The following is a 1,968-nucleotide window of genomic DNA, read 5'->3' on the forward strand; positions in this document are numbered from 1 at the left end:
TTTCCTTATTATTGCATCATTAATCTATTTTTGTCTCTTGTCTCTATCTCTTTCTTTCTATCTCTCTTTTTTATCTTCAAATCTTTTGCCTATGGCTCATGCAGAAGTGGAACAAAAAGGTAAGTCTGCGCAACAAGCATGCCCACATTCAAACGTGCACACATGCTCAAAATCCGGGGTTGGGTGTCAGTTTTTGATGCCAGCGCTTGACGCGTTTTGTACCTCGTGGCAGAATGACATCTCTTTCAAAGTCACTGCTGCTATATTAAGACAGCTTGATCTCAGCATATAGAGGCAATTTTGAAACACTGGTTCTCATTAGACACACTCCAGGCCCATATTATTCCATGGTATCGTGTAGAATGTCACTTAACAAACTCTCCACGGGTCGAGCACTTTTTTATGATGAGCCAATGAACAGAGAATTACATTGACATTTAATATTTCAAATGCTTCCCCATTATATGAAAATTATGCCAGTGCTTTGAATAGCCAATAATAAATTAAATCAATATTCCCAGCTCTTTGCGTGGGATCTGGATTTATATTATTGGGAAGAATGGGAAAACCACAATGCACATCTGGCTATGTGTATCGACTGCGTGTATGTGTGTGTATGTGACAACATTCCAGTTAAATTACAAAGGTCCCTATGACTCCGGTCACACTGGCTTTCTAGAATTTACTATGTCTCCCACATCTCTCATAAAACATGACCCCAGTATTCCAAGATGGGAATACCAAGCACCGAGTGGGAAATGAATTATTGTAACAATTGCAGAAACAGAAGGCGATAAAAGATGTGTTCGGTCTTATAGTTGGTTGTTCTTGACAGAGATAGAAAGGGAGAGAAAGGAAGAAAGAGCTATGAGACTAATGAGGAGCTGAGGAAGGAGGAAGGGAGGGAGGGAGGACTGGGAATATAGAGGGAAAGGGGGGAAGTAGAACAAAATGTGCCATTTTCTTTTTTTCTATTAGCAGTGAGAGCTGGGTATTATCTGTTGAATAGAGGCATGCTGTTGCTGTGCTTAAGAATGACAGTGACTATACAACATCCAAATCACAACACAGTAAGCCTATCATGTCATCGTCACTCACTGGTGGTTAAGGTTAAGTTAAAACACAATGTAACATTTATGAAAAGAGACAAACATTTCCCAGGCACTGTCAGAAAATCTAGAGAGAATCGCTGACATTTTACAGCGACTGTATGAAACTGTATCTAATTTGAACATTTTTGTCATTTGTTCCTCAGTATTTCTCTGCCCTGGCATTCTGCGAGGGGTGTACCAAAGTGAACACCTCTTTGAGTCTGATCACCAGTCCGGTGCATGGTGCAAAGACCCATTGCAGGCTTCAGATAAGATCTACTACATGCCCTGGACGCCATACCGCACAGACACACTGACAGAGTACTCGTCAAAGGAGGATTTCATCGCAGGCCGTCCCACCACCACCTACAAACTTCCACATCGTGTGGATGGGACTGGTTTTGTCGTCTACGATGGCGCACTGTTCTTCAACAAGGAGCGCACCCGCAACATTGTAAAGTTTGACCTACGCACTCGCATCAAGAGTGGTGAGGCCATTATCGCCAATGCCAACTACCACGACACATCACCATACCGCTGGGGGGGGAAGTCGGACATTGACCTAGCAGTGGATGAGAATGGACTGTGGGTGATCTATGCAACGGAGCAGAACAACGGACGTATTGTTGTGAGCCAGCTCAACCCCTATACCCTGCGCATTGAGGGCTCATGGGACACCAGCTATGACAAACGCTCCGCCTCCAATGCTTTCATGATCTGCGGAGTCCTGTACGTGGTCAAAACTGTCTATGAAGATGACGACAATGAAGGGACGGGGAACAAAATCGACTACATGTACAACACTGATAAGAGCAAGGAGATGACGGTTAACATACCGTTCCCTAATTCCTACCAGTACATCGCTGCAGTGGATTAC

At 43.8% G+C, this 1,968-nt stretch overlaps 1 protein-coding gene across 1 annotated transcript in view; it reads left to right on the forward strand.

Annotated features, from left to right (window-relative positions):
• The window catches only part of adgrl3.1 (adhesion G protein-coupled receptor L3.1), a 113,193-nt gene that overhangs the window by 58,133 nt on the left and 53,092 nt on the right, over positions 1–1,968 (forward strand). The window contains exons 6-7 of the mRNA XM_035659666.1: positions 105–119; positions 1,256–1,966. Coding sequence (XP_035515559.1) covers positions 105–119; positions 1,256–1,966 — 726 coding nt within the window. The remainder of the gene's footprint in view (positions 1–104; positions 120–1,255; positions 1,967–1,968) is intronic.

This window comes from Morone saxatilis, unplaced genomic scaffold (assembly GCF_004916995.1).
Source record: "Morone saxatilis isolate NCDOM2014 unplaced genomic scaffold, NCSU_SB_2.0 Contig17, whole genome shotgun sequence".
Taxonomy (NCBI): Eukaryota; Metazoa; Chordata; class Actinopteri; family Moronidae; genus Morone; species Morone saxatilis.